Source organism: Balaenoptera borealis (genome assembly GCF_965194805.1).
Source record: "Balaenoptera borealis genome assembly, chromosome: 13".
In the NCBI taxonomy this organism is placed as follows: domain Eukaryota; kingdom Metazoa; phylum Chordata; class Mammalia; order Artiodactyla; family Balaenopteridae; genus Balaenoptera; species Balaenoptera borealis.
The window spans coordinates 26,939,419-26,965,627 of NC_138870.1; the positions used below are offsets into that span (position 1 = coordinate 26,939,419).

The 26,209-nt window shown below is 40.6% G+C and overlaps 1 protein-coding gene and 1 pseudogene across 11 annotated transcripts in view; both read right to left on the reverse strand.

Annotated features, from left to right (window-relative positions):
- DENND5B (DENN domain containing 5B) overlaps positions 1–26,209 on the reverse strand; it is a 228,235-nt gene that overhangs the window by 16,732 nt on the left and 185,294 nt on the right. For all 10 annotated transcript variants that reach the window (XM_082352055.1, XM_082352060.1, XM_082352058.1 and 7 more), the window contains 3 exons: positions 19,405–19,486; positions 4,059–4,187; positions 2,151–2,272 (listed from right to left, as the gene is read on the reverse strand). In XM_082352055.1, coding sequence (XP_082208181.1) covers positions 2,151–2,272; positions 4,059–4,187; positions 19,405–19,486 — 333 coding nt within the window. The remainder of the gene's footprint in view (positions 1–2,150; positions 2,273–4,058; positions 4,188–19,404; positions 19,487–26,209) is intronic.
- Positions 4,196–7,356, reverse strand: LOC309609949 (glucose-6-phosphate 1-dehydrogenase pseudogene; annotated as a pseudogene). Its single transcript has one exon. The product of its transcript is annotated as a glucose-6-phosphate 1-dehydrogenase pseudogene (transcript).

Here is a 26,209-nt window from a genome sequence, read left to right on the forward strand (position 1 = left end):
AAGCCAAGAATAATAAACAACAGCACCTCCATTCTGGATGTAATATGAAGTCTATAAACTACAACTTGGAAAGGTGACTCATGTGCAAGTGGTGCCCCAGGGAAAGAATCAGGATATGGAAACGGATCTGTAAGAAATCTTTCCCCTCTGAAGGCTCTTCAAAAGGCACACCACTAGATGTCACTGTCCTATCACCGTCCTTTGCTCAAATGTGTAAACCACACAGGCATTACACATACCTCCATTTCCTTTAAAAAATGGGGATGGCTCAAACACATTAGCATATTTTTATCCCTCAGAGCCATACTTTTTTTTTTTTTTTAAAGCAGGGTAGAATCAATATTTTGGTTGGTATTCTCAGGATTTCTGTTCATTCAGTCACAAGAGAGCTAACAGAAAGCCCTCCTTGAAAGAACTACACGTAGAATTAAAAACATTTACTGGACAAGAGGCTCAGATACAGCCTCACAATAGGAGCTCGTGTTTCAATGTGCTCTTAGATGAGCAAAATGAATGGGATAAATGGTTCATTTCCCTAACTTTACATAGACGACTTTCTGTTGGGTGAATAACCTCCCTTTCTGTCCTTTTTATTTTGGCTGAAGGAAAGGAAAATGTCAGAGGAAAGGCCATACTTTCATGGTTTAGTAATCATGAGACTCAAATGATTTTTGAAACTGAAAGCAGAAGAGGTTAGTGCAAGATGTTATTTTAGGTGCCAGAGGCTACTTTCATTTCTTTCACTGACAGGATTAGAAAAGCTACAGAAAAAGGCCTCTTTAAGGTCAGCAGTTCTGTGGCTGCAAAGGGCTCACAGATGCACAACAATGATTTCATAAAGTAGAAAAAGAGCAATATTATTAAACTCAGAATATTTATTTCATGAAGTATTTCGATTCCTCTAATTGAAAGAGTTCCTCAGATGAAGAGAAATCTGCATATATGGGGAGGAACTTAGGATCCTAACTCTCTCTGCTATTTCTTCTCTTTCAAAACTGTATATAACACCTTAGTTTCTAGTAAACTAATAGTAGCTTGAAAGACAATACAGGTTGGCCCAATAACCATTCCAACTCCATTTTCCCCTTGTCTGCCTCTACCAGAGACTCTGAAGGCCAAAACCTACACAATTGTGCCCAGTGAAATATTGGTGATATTTATTGAGATTTCTTAGAAAACTATGTTTTTCTGGCACAGATTCTAACTCCTCTTCCTTGGCACTCCTTCCCTCTTCGGGCTGGAGGGTAGACTGAGAACAGCCATCGCTGGAGGCGATTAGCACGCACTGATAACTGTCAAAGGGCCTGGGTCCGTGATAGCACTGTGGACTGCCTACCCCAAGACTTATCACTGTATAAGAAAATTAAAACAACCGATTTCTTTAAACTACTATTTTCCAAGCTTCTGATACTTGCAGCTGAATAAAACTCCTGATACAAGTAAAAATTCTCCAAAGTAGGGAAGGGGACCCACTGCAACAGAATAAATGCTGTAATTCAATTTATCAAAAACACATCTCTAATCATCATTTCCTCCCTCTATAGACCTACAACACCCAGCAAGATCCTGAAGTCTTTCTGAATCTTCAAAGTTTAATGATGTTCAGTTATATGTTTATTATCATATACTGATTCTTTGAATTTATGTGTTTCAGGTAAGATATTGGAATATTTGTTTAATAAAACATTTTTCTTTACATCCATCCCAATTGGGTTTCCTGGGAAGCAGACTCTGAGTCAGAAATTAGCATGCAGAATGTGAGGAAGAAAGCAGGATGCGCTGAGGCAGAAACTGAGCTCTGATGATGTGAGTGCTCAGCTGGTCCCACAGTGAGTTCTGGGACAGCCCATGGGTCAGGCAGGGATGCTGGCCAGCTCTGGTAGGAGGGATAGCTTCAGGTAAGGTAGTTTTCTTTGGTGAGACACTCCCCACAGGAGCTGACAGCTGAGGGTGGTCTTCCAGCAGCATCTCCGGCTGCTGGGGCATAACCTTCGTTCATAAATGGAGATGGGGTCGGGCGGGGTGGGTGGGTGGATGTCGCAGTGTCTGACTCACTGTACTGTGATATGTCTCGTTTTAAAAAATATATACTCTTATTCCATTAGTCATCTGAGCAACTCTTCACTTAACAGTCAATTCTCCAGACTTACTGATAGTGGTGAACACACTGGTGAAGCAGAAATAGTCCACAGCATTGAGGGAAAGAAGATGGTAAAGAAACTGCTCTCTTTCTTCTTCACAACGTAGAAAAGCATAACGTTTATAAAGCTTCCTAGGAAAGGGTAAGACAAGCACAAAATAATAGTATAGTATATTTTTCATTATGTCTTCCACTAAAAATAAACATCTCCACTTAGACAAACTATAGGTAGAAACTTTAATCTAGAAAGAACAGACAATTCACAAAAATGAACACATATACAGTTAATAATACATTTAAATCTACTTAGTAATTAAAGAAACAACCTGCCGTGAATCCATTTTGTCTCTCAAAGTAATAAAGATTTAAGAGTGATGACCGCTGCTGATGGGGGGTGGGGGTTGGCAGTGAATAATAGAAAGTGGAACTGAAAATTTCAGAAAAGCAATTTGTTGGTAATAATTATTTTGAACCAATCATATTCTTTGACTCATTAATTTTACTTTAAGGACTCAGTCCTAGGGATATAATATGAAATGTGGGCAAAGATTTACTCACAAATGTCCACTTGAATATTATTTGTAAAAGTAAAAATATATCATGGTATACCCATTAAAAATAAAGTTTAGGAAGAGTTTTAACAAAAACAAAACTACTACTCCCAAAAATAATAAATAACTTTTTATTAAGCACTTACATTTAAGTATTTTTTAATTATTAATATATTTAATTCTCGTGACCACGTATGAGGTAAGTCTATTAGCATCCTCCTTTTATAGATGAGGAAAACAGAGATACAGTGAAGTTAAGTATCTTGTCTACGGCCATTCAAATAGTGAATAGTAAAGGTAGTATTTGAACACAGGCATTCAGATTTCAGAGGCTAAAACCCTTATGATATAGAAAATGTTATGGTATAATATTAAGCTAAAAAAAAGATGATGCTGAATTGCAAATATAGTATAATCTTAACTAAGAGAACATGTACAGAAGTAGAGTAGAAAACATGTGAAATACTTAGTAGTCACCTTTATGTAGTAAGATTTTAAATGATTATCATTTTCTTCTTTGTACTTTGGCCACAAAGGGCAAGTGACTTACGGGTGGGGATAAGGTGTGGGGAGAGTAATCAGTTTTAAGAGAACAAGGTCAGGTTCAGACTGTACTTCACATCACGCACTCTTTATCAAACCTATTCTTTGGACATTAAGACTCATCCTAAAATGCTCCAGAGAGTAACTTAACCCAACAGTGATATGTACAAACACAAAATCACAAAAAGAACTGGGTTTTGGTGGCATTCCAACACTGTCATGTTTGAGGTCTCTGTTGAATTCTTTGCATACCTTTGGTCTAGAGAACTCAAAGTCCTCAACCTTCAAATTAGTTCTACTATACATATTAGCTGGATGATGCATTTCATCCAAGGTTTCTTGATGGCGTAAAGGGAAACCTATCAAAACAGTTAACAATTAACTAATATGCACTTGATTGGTTTCCTGGCTCTAAACTACTAAATGTAAGTATTAGCAAGACTCTCAGAGAAGCCCTTTCCTGTGGACTTTTAAATTTTTTTGCCACTCCTGGTTTTGTTGTGATCTTTACAATATGATATACAGTTTACATAAATTCAACCCATCTTTTGGATGTTACTATCAGCCTGTGGGACTATTAGCTTTTGTTCTGAACAGAGTAGCACAATCTGCCCTTTGGCTTTGAAATCTGTACCCTCCCAGATATAATCAAATAGGAGGTCATGACACAGAGTTTCTGAAGCATGTGCCTGTTAGAAAGGAAGAGTTCATGTGCACAGGAGTCAGCAACTCATGCTGGAGAAGCCAGCTTGTCAGCCTATGCAATTTATTTTGTAAGCACACAGGTCACAGAAACAGAAATGCCTCAAGAGGCCATCTCTTACTTTGTGAGCAGTTGGTTAGAGAGCAACTGCTTGAGATGCTGGGACAAGAGCTTCTTTTCTAGAGACAATCTTATCCATGCTCGAGCTCGTCCGACATCAGTCTTGATCTCACTCATGTTTTGAATATGCCTAAAGAATAGTAAAACAGCAAAGATGTAAATCCTAAGGCTAAACTTGAACTGGAAAAGCAATGAAGAGTTACAGCACCTTGCACAGAAAAGTTATTTTATACTTAGAGGAAGCAACAGGCAACACACAATTTATGTTGATTAAACTTCAAGTGTTCCACCTGAATCATGAAATTAGTCCAACATCAGAATTACCATTACAACAAGAGCACACAGGCAATATCCTAAGATAAAGCATTTAACACTCATTCACTCTTTCAGGTTTTATTTATTCTTGTTTCAGGCTCATAGATATCTATAAACTGGCACTTGGTTATTCCTGATACTCAGAAAAATAAAAGCAATAAAACAGGCTGAATATTCAAGTTCTTATTCAAAATAATTGTTCTACAGTTGAAGTATCTGCTACAACTTTAATCCACTGAATCATTTTTCAAATTGCCCTGACAACATATGGAAAATATGAAATCGCATTTTCTATGGCATTAGAATACAAGCTGTACTGTACTAATAAATTCAAAATTCTTAAAAATTTGAGAGACTTAGGAAATTGTGTGGCCACAAACAAACTGTGTGGTCAACCCCCAAATGAATGTTACATATATGTATATATTAGTATTCTGTGTAGAAGTTGATGCCATATCCAGCAGGACTGAATTTATCTTCCTAATGATTTTCCTCCTAAGGAGAAAGGATTGAGCAGGAAGGACAAGCCTAAGGGACAGGATAATTATAGAACCACTACAATGACTCACTGAAAAGTCTTTGTGATTGTGACCCACCATCCCTTCCTTTGATTTTTTTTTTTTTTAATGTACAGAATGACTCATCTCAGCTGTAATAAATATTGCAACAAACCCTTTTCTCTGATGATTCCAAGCATTCAGAATAAGGAATATCCTCCCAGTAAAACACACACATTCTCTTTCCCCACCCCAGTTTTATTGAGATATAATTGACACACGGCACTGTATAAGTTTAAGGTGTACAACATAATGATTTGACTTATACAGGTCATGAGGCCTATCACTGCCCCTCCCTGTAGCCCCTAACTCCAGGCCTCTGGAAGGAGCCAGGACAGATGAAGAGCCACTCTCCTTCCTTCCACTGGGGCTCAGTCTTGTGGACAGAAGCTGGCTCAGTGGTGGCGGGGGATGGTCACAGCACGACTCTCCAAGGCTTGGTGGTTGAGGAATGTAGCTGGGCCCAAGGTAGCAGTGGCACAAGGTGGCCTAGGCCCAGGGCTGGTAATGTGAGGCTGAAGTTTATGGTCCCGAAGTCCTCCTGAAGTGGGGTCAGATGGTGGGAAGGACAGAGAGACAGGGCCAAGGTGGGTGGGAGTGGGGACCAGGTGCTCAGGGCTCAGAGCTTGTGGGAGTTCACTCCTGGTAGGTCCCCTTGTATGGGAAGCCCACTCTCTTCATCAGCTCGTCTGCCTCTGTGGGGCCTCAGCTGCTGCAGACGTAGGGGATGGGCTGGGGCTACTCCCATTCGATCTGGTGCAGCAGCGGTGTGAAGATGCACCAGGCCTGCTGGAGCTCATCACTGCACATAAAGTGCGTCTGGCTCCCACAGAAGATGTCCAGGATGAGGCGCTCATATGCATCTGGGAGCTTCACGTTCTTGTATCTGCTGCCATAGGTCAGGCTCAGCACCGACTCCTCATGGTTGAAGAACATGCTGGGCTTCTTGGTCATCATCTTGGTGTACACGGCCTCGTTGAGCTGCACGCGGATCACCAGCTCACTGCTCTTGCACTGCTGCTGGAAGATGTCACCGGCCACGTCTCAGAACTGCAGAGGCACCTCAGCTTTGTGCTCATTCAGGGCTTTGCCATAGCGCAAGATGAAGGGCACCCCGTCCCACCTCTCATTCCCCACGTAGAGGATGACAGCTGCAAAGGTGGCGGTGGTGGAGCCGCAGGGCACCATGGGGTTGTCCAGGTACGCTTTGGTGGCCTCACCTTCTCCGTTGGGTTCCCCACGTACTGGCCCAGGACCACACTGCTTGCCTGCACCTCTGAGATACATTTCAACACCTTGACCTTCTCATCACGGACGTCATCTGAGTCGGTGGAGACGGGCTTCTCCTTGGCCACCAGACACACCATCTGCAGGATGTGATTTTGCATCACGTCCCGGATGATCCCAAAGTCACTGAAGTAGCCCCAGCAGCCCTCAGTGCCAAAGGACTCCTTGAAGGTGAGAATGACGTAGGACATGTTGTCACGGTTCCAGATGGGGCCGAAGATCCTGTTGGCAAACCTCAGCACCATGAGGTTCTGGACCATCTCCCTGCCCATGTAGTGGTCGATGCGGCAGATTTGGTCCTCGTGAAACAGGGAGGAAGTGTGGTTGGAACTCTGCAGGTACCTCCCAAAGGGCTTCTCCATAATGATACAGTTCCAGCCTATCTGGCTCATGCAGGTCTTGTGGATGTTCTTGGTGACAGCCTGATAGACTGTGGGGGGCAAGGCCAGGCAGAAGAGGTGGTTGGCCTACGTACCCTGGTGGAGGGTGTTCGTGTGGCTGTTGAGGCGCTCATAGGAGGCCACATCATCATACTGGCCGGTCACATAGGAGTTGCGGGCAAAGAACTCCTCCAGCGTGGTCCTCTCCTCTGGGGTAGCTTTGATGAATAGCTCGCTCCACTTGCGTGTATTGGCCACTGTGAGGTGGGAGAGGGCGTAGCCCATGATGAAGGTATCTTCTGGCAGAAGGTCATCCCAGAACAGCCACCAGATGGTGGCGTAGATCTTCCTCTTGGCCAGGTTGCCGGATGCGCCCATGATGATGAAGATATGTGTATCAGACTGGTGGAAGGAATCACTTTGGTACAGCTCTTCCCGTAGTATCCGGCACACCTGGGTCTGGTTCAGAGCCACCTGCTCTGCCATGATGCTCTCTGCGCCGGTTGCCGGGCCGCGGGTCCCCTGTGGTCCCCAGCGCTGCTGGTCCATGTCCTGGATGCCTCGTGAGTGCCCGTGCATCTCCATACTGTTCGCACAGGTCCACATCCCCGACCCACCCAGCCCCTGCAATTTGGCTTTCTCACCAGCCCTGGGCGGAAGGGCTCCACTTCTGCAGTGTGGTCACGCCCCTTGACCCCATTTGTAGGCGGGCCTTCTGCAGCCCCACCCCCTCGCCTCCTCGCCCCCTGGCCATTGGTCACCTGCTCAGGTCAAACAAGCCCCATTAGGCAGCCTCGTTGTGGCTCCTCCCCCAGCAGGGGCACGGTGGCTCGGCTGGCTGCTCGGGCTTCCGGTCTGGGGCAGCCTCCCTCGCATCTGATCAAACACTCTTGATAAAATGTAAAGCATTATCACATCCCACAAGTGAGGCTTAAAGAGATGGCTTGAAAACGAGTCAGAATGAGGAAATAAAAGAAAATTCTGTTGCCGTTTCGTGAACCAACCTCACCTCTAAGAATTTTTTTCAGAAATTATGACAGACTTAATTTATCTTTAAAGGGCTAATACCATTACACATGGTCGTGAACGGAGAAAGCTGGTGTCAGGCAAGTCCCGCTTCGACCCTGGTTCTGGTGGTGGTGGCAGTGGTGGGCGCTGGACGACCCACACGGGCAACTCCAAAGTGAGCCTAGGAAACAGCACTGGCTGTTCCTCAACTACTGACATTGACCAAATGATGACACAGTTGACTAAAAGCAACAAGGGGGAAATGCTCAGGTATTTACCACTTAAAGTTCCACAGTATGTACAAGGTCCCCCCATGAGCGCAGTGCCAGGTTAGAGCTCACATGATCCAGGAATACCAAGTTGATCAAAGTGTATCCACCAGAAATGAATCTATATGAGGTTTGGTAAGTACGTATGTTGTATAATCTTTCCCTAAGTATTCTTCCTACTCTAAAACAGTAAAGTCTACTGAAATTAGTTTCATACTGGTCTTAGGCATCTGGAGACATGATAGGTGAAGAATGTCAAAATGGGAAATAATTATTTGAAAAACAATGTTATGTTAAAGGAAAATGGGAAGGATTGGAATACACAAAGTGAAACCTCTTTTATTTAGGTGGCTAGCAGCATTCCCATCATAAAAATGTTTGCACTAATTTTTGTTTGTTTGTTCTTTTGTGTTCTTTTTGGCAGGAAGCATGGGAATCAGGAGATGAGGCCACCAGATTCTTCTCCTCAAGCCCCTTGTTCACTGGCACCAGGGAAATTACTCTGCCTAAAAGATTGCCGCCTAATGTAATTCCTTTGTTCCAGAATATTCAAAAGCTCACGGGATATAGCCTGAACTGCTCAGGCTGGCATTCAAGGCCCATTACCCCTTGGCCTCAACATATTTTCCTATTAAAAAATTCTATTCCGGGCTTCCCTGGTGGTGCAGTGGTTGAGAATCTGCCTGCCAATGCAGGGGACACGGGTTCGAGCCCTGGTCTGGGAAGATCCCACATGCCGCGGAGCAACTGGGCCCGTGAGCCACAACTACTGAGCCTGCCCGTCTGGAGTCCGTGCTCCACAACAAGAGAGATCGCGATAGTGAGAGGCCCGCGCACCACGATGAAGAGTGGCCCCCACTTGCCGCAACTAGAGAAAGCCCTCGCACAGAAATGAAGACCTGACACAGCCATAAATAAATTAAAAAAAAAAAAAATTATATTCCAAGCAGTTAACTTATAAGACTCTGTATTTTATTACCTGAAATACTTACTCTCTTCTAGCTTCCTTATTTGATTCTATTCATGTTTGAAATCCCAGCTTCTTCTAGAAAGCTTTCCTTGACCATGAGAGCCTTCAATGACCTCTCTAATTTATGGAATTCTATAGTCTGATTTGCATTTATTGTGCACTACTACTTTTATCATTTTCTTTTGGTATACATTTTTCTCAGCTTGACAAAAGCTCCCTGAGAATGAGGAGCCCAATACTTCTTACTAGCCTTGAATCCTTCTTTGCTCCCTATAGGGCCTAGTGTATATAAAAAGCTAAAAAAATTCTGTTGCTTTGTAAATCTATATCTAATTTAATGCTTTAAAACAATTTATATGTGTTGTGTTATTAAACTTTAAATCTATTAAAATTTTTTCTGTGTAGTTATACCACTTGAATCTTTTTAATTGGAATAATTTATTATAGGTAATTATAATGATATTCAGCATAATATTATACAAGTATTACTTCTAAAATAGATCTTGGGGACTTCCCTGGTGGCGCAGTGGTTGGGAGTCCGCCTGCCAATGCAGGGGACACGGGTTTGATCCCTGGTCCAGGAGGATCCCACATGCCGTGGAGCAACTGGTCCCGTGTGCCACAACTACTGAGCCTGACCTCTACAGCCCACAAGCCACAACTACTGAGCCTGCATGCCACAACTACTGAGGCCATGTGCCACAACTACTGAGCCCATGCGCCTCAACTACTGAGGCACATGTGCTCTAGGGCCCGCATGCTGCAACTACTGAGCCCACATGCTGCAACTACTGAAGCCCGTGTGCCTAGAGCCCGTGGTCCGCAACAAGAGAAGCCACTGCAATGAGAAGCCCATGCACTGCAATGAAGAGTAGACTACACTCGGCGCAACTAGAGAAAGCCCATGCGCAGCAACGAAGACCCAATGCAGCCAAAAATTAAAATTAAAATAAAAAACTAAAATAGATCCTGTTAATTCACAGAAAAGCATACATGGTGTGGTTTAAATAGCTTATTTATTTGATTTGTTTCCAACCCTGGTACAAAGCTTTCTAATATTTATGTATTCTGTCTTATCTGATTGTCACAATAACTAGTGAGAGGGAGACCATCATTATTTCACTTCAAAAATGAGAAAACTGAGATTCATCAAGACTAAGTGACCCACCCAAGGTCACAGAAATACTACATATTCTAGAGATGCCACCCATTTCTTACCAATCATTTCTTCCTGGTACTCACATTCTTGGAGAAGCTCTCCTTCTACAGACCCAGAAGAACCAGAAGCAACAACTTCAGGTACCACCCTGACGGATGCTCCTTATCCTTCAGCTAGAACTGAATGGATAAGCAGCATCTGCCTGATCTGAGCTGAGCCAATCAGATTTTCTCTCAGAAACTGGAAACTAGTACACTGAAAAACCAAGTTAGTTTTTGTTGAATGCTTAAATAAGGGATGTTAAGGCCAGGGCTTGGGAGAGCATGTTCACAGTAAAGCAGAAAAGGAGGGAAAGGGACAGAGGGGAGGAGAAGCAGCAGAAGTGGAGGGAAAAGCAGGGACAATTTGCTTCTACTGAGATGGAGAGTAACCTTGCACAAAACTGTTTCCAATCCAGCCACAGTTCTTGTGCTTGGATTCTGGAAAATACCCTCATGTATCTCCCATAAATCCTCCTTTCTGCTGAAGCTAGTTTGAACGGGCTTCTGTTCCCTAAAACTGAATGATTCCTAAGAGTGGCAGCAACTAAATTTGAATCCACATTTCCTGAGTCCAAAACTGGTGCTTATTTCACTGTATCACCAATGAAACACAATAATATTTATTAGAGAGATTAAGGAATTAGCCAATTTTAGTTTGAACCCACATTCTGTATAGTCATAAAAATTCCTCAAATATTCCTTCTGAGGGTAACAAAATCAATCGTGACTATTTAACTTTAGTGTAGAATAAAGCCGGATGCTCATAAGCTCATATGCACACATTATTTATAAAAAAGACAAAGTGAGTAGCCAATTTACCCTCAAGTAATTTATTCCCATCGTAAACCAGATATTTCTAGGATTTACTCAGATATCCTGTTCATTTGTTTACATATTCAGAATATCTATACTTGGATTATAGTACTCACAATCTCCTCAATCATGTAATGTTCTACTATGCCCCTCATTATTAATTGCATTTTGTCATTAAGAATAAAAGTTGGGGGACTTCCCTGGTGGTGCAGTGGTTAGGAATCCACCTGCCAATTCAGGGGACATGGGTTCGAGCCCTGGTCTGGGAAGATCCCACATGCAGAGGAGCAACTAAGCCTGTGTGCCACAACTACTGAGCCTGCACTCTAGAGCGCGAGAGCCACAACTACTGAGCCCGTGTGCCTAGAACCTGTGCTCTGCAACAAGAGAAGCCACTGCAATGAGAAGCCTGCGCACCACAATGAACAGTAGGCCCTGCTCACGGCAACTAGAGAAAGCCCGTGCTAGTTTGTATGGCTAGATGATATATGTACAGCTACTCTGGAAAGAAATTGGTAATAATGGTAACCGCATGGTAATACTCCTCTTTTATAAGTAGACAACAACTTGTACAATTATTAATATTTACTGTCCCAAGCCTTTCTCTTTGGAAGAAAAGAATCATTCTATAACTGACAGCATGGTGATACTTGGCATCTATGAAGGTCCTGGGGAGTTGTCTGAGATAACAGGGGATAGCCTGTAGACATGTCTGGACTCATGCCAGCTGCTAAGCAGTCTGGTACCAAGACACTTGACAACTATGAGGACTCTAAGTCTCTACACTGCCAATGTCTTTGCTTCAAGAGAGAAATGTGGGAAACAGGAGGTACTGTCAGGGAATGTGCCCCACAGAAAGCGTGAACTCAGATATCTTTGCTACCTAATCTTTAAAAAACAAGTTTTTAAGTGTCCAGAGTGAAAGAAACCGAAGTTTAGAATATTACTTGGGTGTTTCTCTTTAAGGAAAAGCATCTACATCAACTATCGCGGTAGCAACTAGGGATTACAATGAAGTACTTGCCAAGAACTTGGAAACAGAAATAAGCCCGTACACTGAGAGTTAAAGTAAACATATCATGAATAAGAACAACAATACATATAAAGGTATCTTAAAGAGGCAGAATGAAGCAGAGAAAAGGGAGAGAGAACCATGGGCAGTGTTTCTGCAGGGCCTTTCTGAGATGACATCAGTCCCCTTAGTATGACGATCAGTGGCGTGGAGCTGGGTGATCAGGCATCCATATCTCTGCTCCCGAGGACAGCAAGTAGACTTCTGATTTTGATCTAGCTTCCAGGCAGAGCCTATCCTTATCAATGAAAGAATATCAAGTCCTCTGGTTAAGGAAATAATAAATTGGTTTAACTGGCTTCCTGTGACCATGCCCTTACCTGGTCATAGATGACTAGACAAGAGTGGACAGATGACCCAAGTCCAGCCTATTATTTTTCCATCTCTCTTAGGTATCCGAGGTAAGTCTCTTGGTTAGTAGGAGTATCTTAGAGTCTGATTACATTTTGATTTACTAATGATTTGGTTTCTGATCTCATAAAGCTAAAGACTTTAGCACAAGGTCTATGAAGACCTGATGGCTACGCATGCCATAAGAAACTGGAAGGTCACACATATTAGGATGGCTACTGTCAAAAAGAACAGAAAGTAAAAGATGTTGGTAAGGATGTGGAGAAACTGGAACAGTTGTGCATTACTTGTGGGAATGTAAAATGGTGGCAGCCACTGTGGAAAACAGTATGTTGGTTTCTCAAAAAATTAAACATAAAATTACTGCATGATCAAGCAATTCCATTTTTGGGTACATACCCAAAAGAACTAAAAGCAGGAACTCAAACACGTATTTGTACACTCACATTCATAGCAGCACTATTCACAACAGCCAAAAGGTGGAAACAACCCAAATGCCCATCGATGAATGAGTGGAATAACAAAATGTGGTATATACATACACTGGAATACTATTCAGCCTTCAAAAGTAAGGAAGTTCTGATACATGCTGTAACACGGATGAACCACAAAAATACTATGCTAAGTGAAACGAACTAGACACAAAAGGCATGATTCCACTTATATGAGGTACCTAGAATAGTCAAATTCATAGTGACAGGAAATAGAACAGTGGTTACCAGGGGCTTGAGGAGCTATTGTTTAATGGGTACAGAGTTTCAGTTTAGAATGACAATCAGTTCTGGAGATGGATAGTGGTAATGGTTGTACCACTGCAAATGTACTTAATGCCACTGACTATACACATAAAAATGGTTAAAATGGTAAATTTTATGATATATATATTTCACCCCATTTTTTTAAAAAGCCATAGAAAAATGTTAGTGGTAGAATCTAGGTTGTGGGTATATGGATGCATTCACTATAAAATCTTTTGACTTTGCTGTATGTTTAAAATTTTCAATAATAAAATCTTAGGGGAAAACCCTAGGAAGTCAGCTTGTCTTTTCTCAGCAATGCCTTTCTACCTTACTAGACACCTTTTGAAAGCAATCAACCAGTTAAGTTTTATTAAAAGTATCTATTATTTGGCCAAAACATCACTTTAGGGTACCCAGCGGTCTCTTTCAGGCAAAGTCTGAAAATTAAAAGCCAAAGTAACCCTTAAGTGAGAAGTCATAGGAAATCAACTTTTTAGTTGAGTATCCTGAACAAATACAGACTATTCAAGGTTACACTAAATTATATTTAGGGTGATGTGCACCCATACGCTACTGCCAACTTCTTTGTGCCTAGTCACACCTGGCATTTTTTCTGATGACAAGGCAAAGGCTGAGAACTTGAATCTGGTTAGAAAGAGACGTGAACTGTGTCAGGAAACCTTAGTTCTAGTCCCATTTCTGCTGTTAATTGGCTGTATATATGGTCTTAGACTTTATCTGCCTGCGCCTGAGTTTCCACATATACAAAAGGAAGAAGCTAAGCAATATGACTTCTCAAGTTTCTTCTATATTCTAAATTTTAAATTGATTAGTAAAAAGTACCTCAGCAATCACCACCTTTCTAAATCTTCAAAACTGTAACCAATGTAATTCAATAACAATTTGGCTATAAGGAGATATATATATGTATATATATATACACACACGTATATATGTTAGATAAACACACACACACACACACACACACACATAACACACACACACATTCTCTTACCCACACTCAAAGAGATTAAAATATGGCAAATCCTTCATTTAACAAATATTAATTGAACACCAATTATGTGCCACTCTGTTAACACTAACTCGCAATTCAACAGTTTCACATGCCAGATAGATTCCCTTCTCTCATGAAGTTCATAAGTAGCATTAGAAAAACAAACAAGCAAATAGGTGCTATTATGCAAAGAATTAAAATAAGGGGATTTGAGAGCCTGCGTGCCGCAACTAAGGAGACTGTGAGCCACAACTAAGGAGCCTGCCTGCCGCAACTAAGGAGCCCAGCTGCTGCAACTAAGACCCAGTGCAACCAAATAAATAAATAAATATATTTTTTTAAAATAGGGGAATTTGAAAAAGAGTGACTGGGTTGCTGCTGTAGACCAGGTGGTCAGGGATGGCTAGTGGAGGAAGTGACATTTGAACCAAGGTGCAAATGACAAGAAGGAGCCTTAGCTGTGGAGATTCTATGGGGGTAGGACTCAGGGGAAAGCTATCAGGTGAAGGGAACGGGTAAAGAAAGCCCCAGGGCAGGAAACAAGTTTGGCATGCTGGAGGAAATAAAGAGAGAGTGATAGGAAATAATGCTGCAGTCAGACAGGCATCAGATCAAGTAGGGCCCTGCCACTCAGGGTAAGTGATTTGCACTTTATTCTAGGATCACCATATTAGCAGTAAGGAGGATGAATTACAGTAGGGCAAGCACTGAAATATGCGGACCATGATGTAATCCAGGAGAGAAATTTTAGGAGCTTAGACTAGAGAGGTCACAGCTCACTGATCTAACAGTCAAGAGAAGAGGTGAGCAGCAGTTGTACCAAGAATTATACCCCAGGATAATAAGCTATCTACTCCTGGGACTTCCCTGGTGGTCCAGTGGCTAAGACTCTGTGCTCCCAATGCAGGGGGCCCGGGTTCAATCCTTGGTCAGGGAACTAGATCTCACATGCCAGAACTAAGACTGCATGCCACAACTAAAAATCCCACGTGCTGCAACTAAAGATCCCACATGACACAACGAAGATCACTGGTGCCTCAACTAAGACCTGACACAGCCAAATAAATTTTAAAATAACAACAGGGACTTCCCTGATGGCGCAGTGGTTAAGAATCCGCCTGCCAACACAGGGGACACGGGTTTGAGCCCTAGTCCAGGAAGATCCCACATGCTGTGGAGCAACTAAGCCCGTGCACCACAACTACTGAGCCTGCGCTCTACACCCTGCGAGCCACAACTGCTGAGCCCGCATGCCACAACTACTGAAGTCCGCACGCCTAGAGCCTGTGCTCCACAACAAGAGAAGCCACCGCAATGAGAAGCCTGCGCACCGCAACGAAGAGGAGCCCCCGCTCACCGCAACGAAGAGGAGCCCCCGCTCACCGCAACTAGAGAAAGCCTGTGCGCATCAACGAAGACCCAACACAGCCAAAAACAAATTAATTAATTAATTAAAATAAATAAATTAAAAAATAACCGAAAAAAACAACCCCCAAAAAACAGTATTGAAAAAAAATAAGCTATGTACTCCATAGCTATAACAATAACAGCCCTTAGACATTTACTTTGTACCAGGCCTGGTTTAAAAAAAATACGCACACACACGCACACATTTTTTGGAAATAATTTGATTTACAAAAATGTTGTAAAAGTAGTACAGAGAGTTCCTGTATACCCAGCTTCCCTTAATGTTAACATCTTACATAACCAAACTAAGACATTCACATTGGTACAACACTATTAATTGAACTACAGACTGATTTCACCAGTTTTTCCACTTATGTTCTTTTTCTGTTCTAGGATCTAATCCAGCAACCCTAATGTACTTGGTTGTCACCTCCTTAGTCTCCTCCAATCCATGATATTTCCTCAGCCTTTTCATGTCTTCATGACTTTGATACTTTTGAAAAGTACTAAAAAAAAAAAAAAAGAAAAAAAAGAAAAGTACTAGTCAACTATTTTGTAGAATGACCCCCAATTTGGATTTTTCTCATGTTTTCTCATAGTTATATTGAGTTTATGCATTTATGGCAGGAATACTGAAGAAGTGATGTTCTCTTCTTGGTGTATCATATCGGGGGTACATTACTAGTTTTGTCTTATTACTAGTGATGTTAACCTTGATCACTTGCTTAAAGAGATGTCTGTTGGGTTTCTCCACTGTAAACTTACTTATTTTTTCCTCTGTAATTAATAAATTATTGGGGGAGGATACTTTGAGACTATGCAAATATGCTGGTTTCACCTTAGACCCTTCAACCACTGATTTTTCTACTTCATTCTTCTACGTTTATTAATTGGAATGCTTCTGTAAAAAAGAGCTGTCCCATTGCTTTCATCTATTTATTTAATTAGAATAGGCTCTTGGATATTTATTTTATGGGTTATGCTCTATTACTAATGTTATTTATTTTGTTGCTCAAATTGTTTCAGCTTTGGCCATTTGGAGCTCTTTCAGGCTGGCTCCTATGTCTTTTTTTTTTTTTTTTTTTTCTATTTTTTGGCCATGCCATGTAGCATGTGGGATCTTAGTTTCCCGACCAGGCATCGAAACCACTCCCCCTGCAATGGAAGCTCGGTGTCTTAACCACTAGACCGCCAGGGATGTCCCTCCTATGTCTTTATTACCTGATCCTATACTTTCTGAGCACTTCCTTACTTTCTGGCCTTACCAAAGATGCACTAAGTTCATCCTATATTTTCCCTTCCTTAGTCCTGGAATCAATCACTTCTCTAGAGAGCCATGGTTCCTTTCATTGGAGAATGGTATTTGGAAACCAATATGTGGGCACTAGTTGTGCTCATTGTTACTGGGGTATTACTACTTCTAGGCCCTCTCAGTGGAAAGAGCTTGGAATTATACCAGTTGACTGCCAACGGTAGGAAACTGGGAGAGATGTTGATGCGAAAGGAGTGATGGAACTGTTCTGTATCATGATTGTGTGTTTATGAAAACATATAGAACTACACACCAAGAGAGGATGAATTTTACTGTATATAAATTTAACCAAAACCCAACACAAAAACCACTAGGATGTGGAGGGAACCCCAAAAGGAATACAAGCTAACAAATAACCCTAACACTATTACAAATGAATAATACAACCACACTGAAGGGACTGGAGAAAAAAAGAACTAAACTAAGTTTTGGAAAACAGTATTTTGACTGGATACTGAAAGGCTAATGACAAAGAAAACTGGAGCTGTGCACAGCACTGAGCTTAGCTAGTAACCTTGCTCCTTACAGGGGCTGGGGTAGCAATTCCGAAAATACAGGTTGCACAAATAAGTGAGTATGTTGCAGATAACAAGAGTCAGGTGTCTCATAGTTGGAGAAAAAAATTACGAATAAGAGAGAAGCCTAGAATGGTCCCTGTGGTACTGAACTGGAATCAGAGATATCATTATGAATTTGTGGTCTTAAAAAAAAAAAAATTAACTGTCGGGGCTTCCCTGGTGGCGCAGTGGTTGAGAATCTGCCTGCCAGTGCAGGGGACACGGGTTCGAGCCCTGGTCTGGGGAGATCCCACATGCCACGGAGCAGCTAGGCCCGTGAGCCACAACTACTGAGCCTGCGCGCCTGGAGCCTGTGCTCCGCAACAAGAGAGGCAACGATAGTGAGGGGCCCACGCACCGCGATGAAGAGTGGCCCCCGCTTGCCGCAACTAGAGAAAGCCCTCACAGAAACGAAGACCCAACACAGCCAAAAATAAATAAATAAATAAATAAATAAGAACAAGGCAAGGATATCGCCTCAACACATTTAAAAAAAAAAAAAATTAACTGTGTGTATGTGTGTGTAAAAATACATATACACACATATAAATAAATATAGAAACAGAAATAAGTATAGATGTATGTGTATGCATGAGTTCATAAACATAGATTTATTTCCAGGCCTATTTTGAGTGCTTTACACTTATTAACTCACTGATTATTTACACCAAAATTTTAAGAGAAACACTATTATTTTACAGGTGAGATAACTGGGAATATAAGGAACTACCCTTGGCTACGGAGCCTAGTGAGTGGCAGAGCTAAAATAGCAACCTTTATAGGCTGGTTCCATAGCCTGAGGTCTTAACCAGCACGCTAGACTGCCTCTTATAAAGTGAAGGGAGTTTATTGAAGCCGGACATCCCTCCCCACAAAAAACCAACAACATGAAGCAGATAAAAGTAAATAAGCAGGAAACTGGAAGGAGCGGGGCAGCCTTATGTGACGTCACCATCTCCTAATTAGGTTTCAGAAGTTTGGCCCTGAGGTCACCACTGCAAAGCTTTTGACAATCATCCCCTTAAAGTTATGGCTACTGTGAAATCACTGCAGAACAGATGTGGTTTTATGTTTCCATTAAGAGAGCTGGAGTGCATTTTCCCCTCAAAGTTACAACTATTCATCTCATGCTGACCATCAAAAGGAGTCATAAGCCACATGAGGACAACTACATTTCATCTATCAAGGAATAAGGGCATTTAAGATACAAACATAGGAATTGATTCAGATAACAAAATCCAACATTTACTGAACTCTCAGGATGACCCGAGTACTTCTTGAAACTTTTTAGTATAATGGACTAACTAGTTTAATTCTTATGAGCTAGATAACTGTTTTTATCTCTATTTGAGAGAAGGAAAAACTGAGGCAGAGAGAAGTTACAAAAAGTGCCAAGGATCACACAGCTAGTGTGAAGCCAGGATGTGTCACCACCATACTATGATGCCACTCATAAAAGTTATGCTTTTCACTTGTAAGCCTCTGACAAATCAAATAAACATCGATAGTTAATATTAAAGCACACCACAAAAGAAAAATTTCAAGCATTATACATGTTATAACATTCACTTTAGACCCACATATTTTAAAAGCTGACTAAAATGTACCCAAAATGTTTAAAAGAAAAAAGCCTCTGCCTTCCTCATTCAATAAATCTATTTTAGGTATGTTGATGCCTTCTAATGATTTCTAAAGCCAGTAACTGCATGTGATAATTCTCAGATTTGCATTTGCTTCAAAGAAAATCTACCTGTCAGCGATTTTTCTGCTAAGTAACCTGTCATTATTTGCAGATTTTTTGGTTTATATTTGGGGGCAGAAGGAATTTAAGGAGATTAAAAAAAAAAAAAGAACAAAAGAAATTGTCAAATAATTTAGGGCTATTTTAAAATTCTTCTCAGTTGCATTTTGCCTTTGGATTTAATGTCAGGAAAAAACATAATAGTATAAAAGTAAAATGAATAAGATTATAAAAAATGTTTTCTTCAGAATACATAAGCAAAAAATACCATAGCCACAGTTATTTGAGCAATTTAAATGAAAGCCATAAATATTTCAAAGTTATCACCATATGCTAGCACATATATCAAATACCTCATGTCTTGGATAAGAGAGACCCTGAGTGTTGGCAACATAACTCCTGAGTCAGATTTTCTTCTTTCTGGTCCAAGGGCAACTATGTAGAAAAATATCAGCAAAGTATTAGAAAAATAACAGTAAAGACTTAAAAAAACTACATGGTTCACATTCCATAAATAAATACTTTGAAATTATTTTGATGTGAACAAATTTTAAAGACAACAGAAAAGCTCAAATTTGTTTACCTGAATGTTCCTACTTTATTAATACAGTAAACTAGTTATTTTCTTTCTAGTTAATATGGGGCTGTATTTGAAAATTTTAAATGAATCATGAAAGCTCACTTAGCAAATAAGACAATGTGTGCACATTTTGGCCAGAAGGGCCAGTCACTTTCTAAAGTTATCATTCTAATAGCTCCAAATAATTACAGGAAAGTAATGTCTGTAAATTAACCTACTAAGTACGTGAACGATCTCTGGGCTTGTGAACTACAATTATACAATTCCCCTTTTGAAAGAATGTTTAAAAAGAAAAACCTAAGAGTTTGGATTCTTTAGTCTGATATAAGTTTCTACTTCAAAGTTCAGAATCCAAACTACAGTATGTTTATCATGCAAAGTGAGTAATCTTAATGGACAGAAGTATAATGTCTATGAGCCATTCTCCTATGAAGTCTGAAGAGCTAACATTTATAAAAGAAGGAAAGATTATTCTCTTATATAGCAATGGCTAAACAATCAATTATTGGTTAATATGTTGTAGCTGGAGTGCTCAATCTCACTTTAAATGAGACGCTGTGGAGTTTTGTCCCCTTTCTTTATTTCCATTTTCCCACCTGTAAATGGAAAGTAAATTGCAACATCACACTTGGCAAATACATTGATAAAATCAGAATTTAGGATGTGGGTTTTCGTTGTATATTAAACTTGCATTTTCTCAGTTTTTAGATCCATTCTACTTCGGGGGGCTAGAATACAATATCAGAACACATAAATATACATGAAGCTGGCACTGAAGGAAGATAGGGAACATTTTGGTGGATTAGGATCTGCAAGTTTTTGGCACTTGGTGAAAGAAGCTGGGCTGATACTTGGCAGGTATAAATGAGCACTGATGGGGTTGCCAAGACAAAGAGAATGCGGCCAGACCAACCCAAAGGCAGTCCTTTTGAGGGCCTTCCCTACCAAGCAGGTAACTAATAGGGCATTTGTCTTGGCAGTTTGGGGAGGGAGTTTTCAAGGGGTCACTGAAAACACTGGTTCATCTTGATACCCAAGAGGTAACAGACACCGAAGACACTGTTCCAGAAACTTGCAGGGAATGTGCTGGTTGTCTTCCTGTCTGAGACTATCATCACTTAAGTGTGTTAATTAATGAAAGCACATCCCTCTTTTGGGGGAGAAAGTGAAATACCTCAGAGAATGTCTCTACACTCCAGATGATTAGACAGCATGAAAGATGGCCACACACGTAGTAAGAAATGGGTTGAGGGACTTCCCTGGTGGGGCAGTGGTTAAGAATCCGCCTGCCAACACAAGGGACACGGGTACGATCCCTGGTCCGGGAAGATCTCACATGCTGCAGAGCAACTAAGCCCGTGCACCACAACTACTGAGCCTGCGCTCTAGGGCCCATGAGCCACAATTACTGAGCCCATGTGCCCACAACGACTGAAGCCCGCACACCTAGAGCCTGTGCTCCGCAACATGAGAAGCCACCGCAATGAGAAGCGCACACACAGCAATGAAGAGTAGAGAAAGCCCGCGCATAGCAACGACGACCCAACAGACCAAAAATAGATAAATAAATGAATTAATTTTTTTAAAAAATGAAATGGGTTGAGAAGAGAAAAAGAAAAGATCATGAGGCAGGAGAAAGGAGCTGAGACCAGAATCTGGCAACTTGGCCAGAGGAAGGCATGACAATACAAGGAATCATGCCTCAGGGAGCAGAGAACAGCTGAGAGACTTAATAAAAGAGGAGTCTGACATTTAAAGAAGCAGTAGCAACCACAATAAGAGCATTCACAGGCCTAACCATGTTCTGGAATCCTGTTTTGGAATCCTGTATTCTAGCCACCCTTCACTGATCAATAGTCCTTAAACATGCGATATACTTTTTCATGTCTCCATGCAATTCGTTAAAGTCTCTGGTTCATCCTTTAGTGATTCTGTATCTTTCTCCTTGTTTATAGCCTATTTATCACTTCAGATTGAGAGCAGTATAGCTTAATGGTTAAGAACATGGCTTTCTCAAGCCCTACAGAGAACTTAATAGCTCACTGACCTTGGGTTGGTCGTTTAACCCCTCTATGGTCTGTTTCCTCATCTGCAAATTGGGGACAGTCACAATACCTACCATATTCAAATAGATGTAAAGCACTTATAATAGTGCCTGGCATAAAGTAAGTTCTCAAAAAAAAAAAAAAAAGAAAGAAATTTAGCTTTAATTTTGCCTCTGTGTGAAATCTTTCCTGAATATTCTCTTTCCCCTAGGAACACTGTTGGATAAGTCATTCCCCCTCTCTCATGGGACTTGTAAAACTGAACCTCTATCACAAACTTACCACAGTTTAACACTTCTGTTACTCCTATTAAATTATACGCCTCTTGAGGCTTGGTCATATCCTATTCTGAGAATATCCAGAGGGCCCCTCAAAATGCTCAGCAAATACTCACTGAGGAAGATGAGATTATTTAGGGCCAGATGGCAGAACCTTAAATGACAAGTTAGAAATTTACAGAAATCCTAGGGAGGGGAAAGAAATTTTGAAAAGAAATGATATGCTTCTCAGTGCTTTTTAGTTAGTTAACTAGAGTGGTAGTGTGATGGTATAAGGGCTATAAGGGAGATGAGCTAGAAGTTGTTCCAAAGGCCAGCCTGTGGATGAACTAAGACAGTGGCAGCCAATGAGAACGAAGAGGAGAAATATGCAGTGGACTTAAATGACTGGATTAAGGGTAAGCAAGACTCAAGAGTCACAAACAATATTAAGTATGAATATAAACTGTATTAATATATACTATCCCATAGTTAAAACTTTCCTTAAAATTTTTTAACCTTAACTTTGCAAATGAAGAAACTGAGGCTCAAAGAGGTTAAGAAACCTGCCCAATCATATCCATTAATTAAAAGGGGCAGAGTGTTCTGATGTCATGTCCAGTGGGCTGTTACATTAAGGATGACTTTTTGGCTTATAGTTTGACTGAGAAGAGGGTGCTGATGTCATTAAGTGAAATGGAAAGAAGAAGGGAGAAAGTCTGACTGGGACAGGAGGGAGAGGTGCTAAGATAATGAGTTTGTTTCAGGATGTGTTGAGTTTGAGGTCCCAGTGGGCTATGGACGTCTAGGAACTAGGGATGGAGATAGAGATTTATGAAAAATCTGCTAATGGGATAGTTGGATGATAACATCGGATTAACTGTCAACAAAAAATGCTGAAGTCCTAATGCCCAGTACCTCTGCCATAAATGCCTGTTGTTTAAGCCACCCAGTTTATGGTCCTGTATAATGGTAGTCCCAGGAAATTAATACAGTACTTTATTAGTAACTTTGGAGGAAAGTTTAGAAGCCTGTGAACAAAAATGCAGATTAGGAATAAAGGAGTAAGGCCATACTTTTTATCTAGAGATCTAAAATCTAAGAAGTTTCCATGAAGTCTACTCTAGCCAGAAGAGAAATTTATGAACTATTTTAAAATGTGTATTTCTATTAGTATATATATATATATATATTTTTTTTTTTTTTTTTTTTTTTTTGCCACACTGCATGGCTTGCAGGATCTCAGTTCCCCAACCAGGGATTGAACCTGGGCCACAGCAGGGAAAGCCCTGAATCCTAACCACTAGGCCACCAAGGAACTCTCTATTAGTATTTCTTAATTCACTATACTCAAATGCAATAGGCTTCTTTCTCCTTCAATATAAACACTCATGGATTTAATACTTAGCCACAGGAATTCCTTTGTATTCTGCCTGAATCAATGTTACTGCATAGACAGCAAGTTTGTAGAGCGCAGATTGCATATATTATTTTTATAGAGCCATCTATAGTCTACGGACAGGTAAGTAACTAAAGAAAACTTTTGATGAAAATAAGACGTTTAAAGAGTGACTCCAAATTCTTGGCTAGATCCAGAATAACCGTTCAAAATGGTATTTCCACTCCCTTCTGCATCCTACCCCACTCCCTATGTCTAAGCTGGTCAACATTCTTAAAGGTAGAAACTTTGGGGTGATATGTCAAGAACAGTGCTCTTTCTAGAATCAATTGCATTCTGAGATCTTTTCTCTAAAATAGGACTTTTAACTACTAGGTACAGTGTCTTGGTCAAAATTTGACTAGGTCAAAATTAAGACAGTTTTAAGACATGGAGGAAACTTAAATGCATATTACTAAGTGAAAGAAGCCAATCTGAAAAGGCCTCATACTATATGACTTCAACTATATGACATTCTGGATAAGGCAAGACTATGCAGACAGTAAAAAAGATCAGTGGTTGACAGGGGTTAGTTAGAGGAGAGGGAGGGATAAATAGGAGGAACACACCATTATTAGGACAGTGAAGGTACTCTATATGATACCACAATGGCAGATCCATGTCATTAACATGTATTTGTCTAAACCCACAGTCTGCACGACACACCAAGAGTGAATCCTAATGTAAATAAACTATGGGCTTAGGGTGACTATATGTCAATGTAGGTTCATCAACGGTAAGCAACGTACTACTCTGGTGGAGGATGATGATGATGAGGGAGGCTATGCATGTGTAGGGGCAGAGGCTACAGGGGAAATCTCTGAACCATCTCTTGAATATTGCCATGAATCTGAAACTGCTATAAAAATAAAATCTATTAAAAAAATTTCAAGACAGTCTACCCTGCTATGGTCCTCTTACTAAGACAGATCTTTTCCATTCTTCTGCAACCCTTAAAATGTCTGATTCCTGTTTAGTGCTGCTTCTGAAAGAATAGTAATGATCTATCACCTAATCTCAGCCTGGCTCGATGCTAATAAGAGCTGTCTTCAAACCCACTGTGAATCTCTAAGGACTTGGAGGATATTTCCTTAATATGAAGATGCAGACTGTTTACTGCCATTAATTAGGAAGCTAAGTAGTTGGCAAACAAAAAGTATTTTTTGGGGAAACAAACAAACATCCAGATTTAAAATCATTAAAGTCAGTGAACTGCTAATTTCTAAATAATTAGAACACACTGTTTCTCAACAATGAACGATTTTACTTTTAAACTGATTTTTTAAAATACATTTCACACTGTCATCTTTTTAAGTCCTAACTTCGTGGGCTGAATTATCAGAAGTGTTAGAGCAATATTTATCAAATCCACCCCTTCAGACAGACAATAAATTTGATTTCAAAAGCTACACAGCTTACATTAATCCTACTTAGGATCAGTACAATATTTAGCTTATGTTCGTTCTTAGATCTCCAGCCCTTCATTGACACCTGGCAGTGCAGCACAGGGACTGCATGCAGCTTTGACACATTCCATATTTCTGAGCCTTGACTTCAGAGTTGTACTGGTGTCATCACTGACTGACTGAAAGGCCCTGCAAACAGCTGAGTCTCTGGTCTCTAGCTCAACCACCCACAATTTGACCATTCAAAGCCATGAACTTGCTGGTGCTGCCTGGTAGCTGCTCACTTTAACAGCTGGACATTCTCACATGCCTGTTCAGCCCAAGAGTCAAATGCTTCCACCTCCCTGCTTAACTGAGCTTGGCTTTGCAGCATTTCATCCTACAAATGGTTATTTCTTCCTAGGAATTTATTTATTCTAATTAGGGTAAACTACCTTGGTTATGGCCTTACGTCTGAAGAGCTAAATCTTCTATGAACGTGGGTAAACGTTAGAGATAGTTTCAGGGAATATGCCAATGCATTTTTACTTTTTCAATAGAAAAATGGACAACGGAGATAGATGGACACTAGAGAATGCTTTTAAACTCTATCTAAATCTTTATAAATATAGTTACATCCCGGGACATCAGAACCTTGACATTCTGTTTAGAAGGGCTCCAGGGCAATGTAGTATCAAATTCATATTCCTAGCTGTTTTATTGGATACATTGAAAAACTAGGTTTCCAACAATGAACACCACATTTAGGGTAGTATTGCCCTCTAGGGGCAGTGAGGGGAATGGAAATAGGGTGGTTCAATCATATTTGCAATGCTTTATTTCTTAAACTGGTGGTTGGCTTATGAGTTTTTAAAAAAAGAAAACTTTTTTTTTTTTACATTTTTCAATGTCTAAAGTAATCAATAATTTTAGAAAATGTTCTCAAATAGCTGACTCAGTATAAAACATTTTACCTCTACTGGCTTTCCACGGTTACTTCTACTTTTTGTGAAATAGATGGTTATTTTACCGTTATTAGGTAATGACTCATGATACTGTAACATGAGATGTCTTGTTATAAATTGAAGAAGAAATCTGATTTCTGAATATTTTTGAAACGTATATACACGTTTTCTCCCCTGAAAGATTATTAACGATGTGAATAAACTTTTATTTAAGTAAAAAACCAGTATACACCACACCCTAATACTGGTGAGAGTAAGGAATACCACTTGTATGATCTACGATTACAACTCATTAGAAGTTTTCAAATGTTTTCTGATTTGATCAACACTACAGCCTTGGCATGGCTAATATTATTTTCCCTATCTTGTGGATGAGGAAGCTGAAGATCAGAAAGGTCAAGGGACTTTTCCCAGGTCTCACAGCTAGTACGTAATATTGCTCCTTCTACTTTACCCCGCTTTTGGCAAGATGGGATGAGCGTCAGCTT